The following is a 3388-nucleotide window of genomic DNA, read 5'->3' on the forward strand; positions in this document are numbered from 1 at the left end:
ATTTAAACCAAATTAATGCAATCTTCCCATGTTCATTTTTATTTGGCCCCTATTTACTTCAACAAAAGCCACTGTTTATGTAACCTTTCCTTTTTCCTTTCATCATATACGCATGTCCTCACATCTTTGGCATGACGTTAAAAACAAAACGCAACACTAGCATTTATAGTTATTTGCATATAAAACAGTTGGGTCACACAGTTTCCAAATAAATCCTTATACTTAGATATTTTCTAAATTTTACGTAGGTATACTTGGAAGAGAAACAACAATATTTTATTCTTCTCTATTTACATATATATTATTGCCTGGAGAGTGAAAAATATATCTCTTTATAGAAATGCAATAAATTTTCATGGCTGTCCAAAACTTTCAGATTTAACGTTGCCTTGTGGGAAAGTGAAAAGTAAATAGTGAAAAGTGAATTTGTAGAATTTTTATAGGATATTATTAATGCTGTTGAATAAAACTGTTAAGGTTTTTGGGTTTGCTTTGGTTTGAGAAACAACTTGAGCTTTAAATGCATAAGTCTAGAAGATTTGGAGAACAAAATCAAAGGATGCAAGAAAAAGTAAAAGTGGAAGCATATTTAAAGTAAAACTTTTTCTTCCATACGACTTTTCTCATCGCATCTTTAATATCCTTATTTCTTAGAGAGTAGATTAAAGGGTTCAGCATAGGTGTGAATAAAATGTAACATACTGAAGCCATTTTATGAAGTTCCGGGTTACTTGGTGGTGTGAGATACACAAAGGAGACAGTGCCATAAAGCGAACTTACAACCCCCAGATGAGAGCTGCAAGTGGAAAAGGCTTTCTTCCTTCCTTCACTGGAGCAGATCTTTAAAACTGTGGACACAATATACATGTAAGAGACTACAATAACAACTATCGTGGGCAAAATAATAAGAATAGCCAAACTAAGTGATACCATCTTATTCATAAAGACATTGGAACACGAGATCTTCTCAATTGAGTTTGAATCACAGTAGAAGTGATCAATGACTCGAGAGGCACAGAAAGACATTGAAAATGTTACACTGACTTGAAGGATGGAACTGACCCAGCCACAGAGATAGAAACCAGCCACCAGCTGGATACAGAGACTTCTTGACATGCGGACAGTATAGAGAAGTGGGTTGCAGATGGCAATGAAGCGGTCATAAGCCATAGCTGCTAAGACAAAGGCCTCTGTTACCATGAAAAGTGCATAAAGAAACAGCTGAGCCACACAACCTGCAAAGGATATGGTCTTTTTCTGAGACAGGATGTTGACCATGGCTTTGGGTACAATAACAGTGGAGTAGGAGAGGTCAATGATGGAGAGATTGCCTAGGAAGAAATACATTGGTGTGATCAGCCGGGGATCAGTCACAATGATGCCAATCATACTAAGGTTCCCCAGAAGGACCATCCAACAAACAATCAGGAAAAATAGGAAAAGGAGACTGTGGAGCTCTGGACGGACCCTGATGCCTACAAGAATGAAGTCAGTCACTTCTGAATAGTTGTCTCCTCCCTTGTCACCCATGGCAAACTTCTGTTTAAAGGCATAAGAGAAAGTCAGCAAAGTTTCTACTCTTTAGCTAGTATCACAAATAACACTTTACATCTAAAAATACTTTATAATTGACATAATATTTTCATATCCATTATTCCATTAAGCTTACACATATGGCAAAAGAAATATGAGAGAGAGTTTGAGTTGCCCGAGGTAACACATTTTTAACATTTTGGTTAAAAATGGAATTTAGACTCAAGATCAAATATTTTGAAATCAAGTCTAGTGTTAATTTCAACACAACAGAGTTTATCAAACAAGATATTTTGTGAGATGTCATCTTTTATTTCAAAATACTAAAATCTCATAAGCTTGTACTAAGAAAAGGACACTTCCATAAATTTTATCATTAAATATTCACTTTTATATAAAATACTTTGCTTCAATTCAGTAATAAAAGATAGATGAAGGAAAAGAAGCTAAAAGTACATTCCAAGATATTATGAACTTTATAAACAAAAGAGCTCTTACAATTGCAAGTACATTATTAAAGAAATAAATTGCCTTACTTTGAGATCTTTTGAAATAAAATCAATTTCACCTTCTGGAACTAGTCTAATTTTATTGAAGTGAGAAAGTAAAATGTAAGTGATACCTTTATATTTTTTATCCTGTGAAGTTTATTGATACCGGTTTTCTCTATATAAATCTGTCAAGACATTCACTTCACCTGAAACTTTTCCAAATGAGAGAAAGAACCAATCAAAAATGTTAACTCTGTAAAAGAATATACTAAATAGCAAATTTTACTGAACTCATAATATGATGGTTAGAGCTCAGTAGTTTTGAGAATGGAAGTATTGATTTCATGGAAGTATCCAAATTAACTTATTTGAATTTGGGTGACCTGTTAAACAATCAACACAATTTTTGTTAATTTTAAATATTTCTATTATTTTTCTATATAACAATGCACTGATTGTCAATTAAGTTGTCTAGCAATTAAGGACAACCTTACACATCTTTTCTTCTTGATGATACCTAAACCAACTGTCATTTATCCTTTCAAAAACTTTTATGAATAATAAAAGCCAACAACTGATCCATAAAATATTTTTACCAAAATTAAAATGAATGTATACTAACAATCAAAACCTTAGAAAATATGCTGAGTTTCATTTTGAATCTCAAGATTCCCTCAATTGTTCAGTTCAGTTCAGTCGCTCAGTCGTGTCCAACTCTTTGCGACCCCATGAATCACAGCACGCCAGGCCTCCCTGTCCATCACCAACTCCCGGAGTTCACTCAGACTCATGTCCATCGAGTCAGTGATGCCACAGCCATCTCATCCTCTGCCATTCCCTTCTCCTCCTGCCCCCAATCCCTCCCAGCATCAGAGTCTTTTCCAATGAGTCAACTCTTCGCATGAGGTGGCCAAAGTACTGGAGTTTCAGCTTCAGCATCATTCCTTCCAAAGAAATCCCAGGGCTGATCTCCTTCAGAATGGACTGGTTGGATCTCCTTGCAGTCCAAGGCACTCTCAAGAGTCTTCTCCAACACCACAGTTCAAAAGCATCAATTCTTCAGTGCTCAGCCTTCTTCACAGTCCAACTCTCACATCCATACATGACCACAGGGAAAACCATAGCCTTGACTAGACGGATTTTTGTTGGCAAAGTAATGTCTCTGCTTTTGAATATGCTATCTAGGTTGGTCATAACTTTCCTTCAAGGGAGTAAGCATCTTTTAATTTCATGGCTGCCGTCACTATCTGCAGTGATTTTGGAGCCCAAAAAATTGTAATCCTCAATTGTAAGAGCTTTTATTTTGTGTTTTTTATGGTCCACAAAAAATCCCCTGGATCCTGAAACCTTCATGACTTTCTCTG

The 3388-nt window shown here is 35.6% G+C and overlaps 1 protein-coding gene across 1 annotated transcript; it reads right to left on the bottom strand.

The window, feature by feature from the left end:
• Window positions 1-552: 552 nt before the first annotated feature.
• LOC147372231 (olfactory receptor 9K2-like) lies at window positions 553-3056 on the bottom strand. The gene has a single exon (XM_086404333.1). The coding sequence runs from the start codon at window positions 1528-1530 to the stop codon at window positions 553-555; it is 978 nt and encodes a 325-aa protein (XP_086260459.1). The 5' UTR covers window positions 1531-3056.
• Window positions 3057-3388: the final 332 nt, after the last annotated feature.

The sequence above is a fragment of the Bos grunniens genome, chromosome 5 (assembly GCF_055505025.1).
Source record: "Bos grunniens cultivar Pamir isolate PY7600 chromosome 5, Bosgru_T2T1.0, whole genome shotgun sequence".
Classification (NCBI taxonomy): Eukaryota; Metazoa; Chordata; class Mammalia; order Artiodactyla; family Bovidae; genus Bos; species Bos grunniens.

What these genes read in the sequence shown, in the direction of transcription:
- LOC147372231 (XM_086404333.1), bottom strand. Translation starts at nt 1,530, where the DNA reads ATGGGTGACAAGGGAGGAGACAACTATTCAGAAGTGACTGACTTCATT.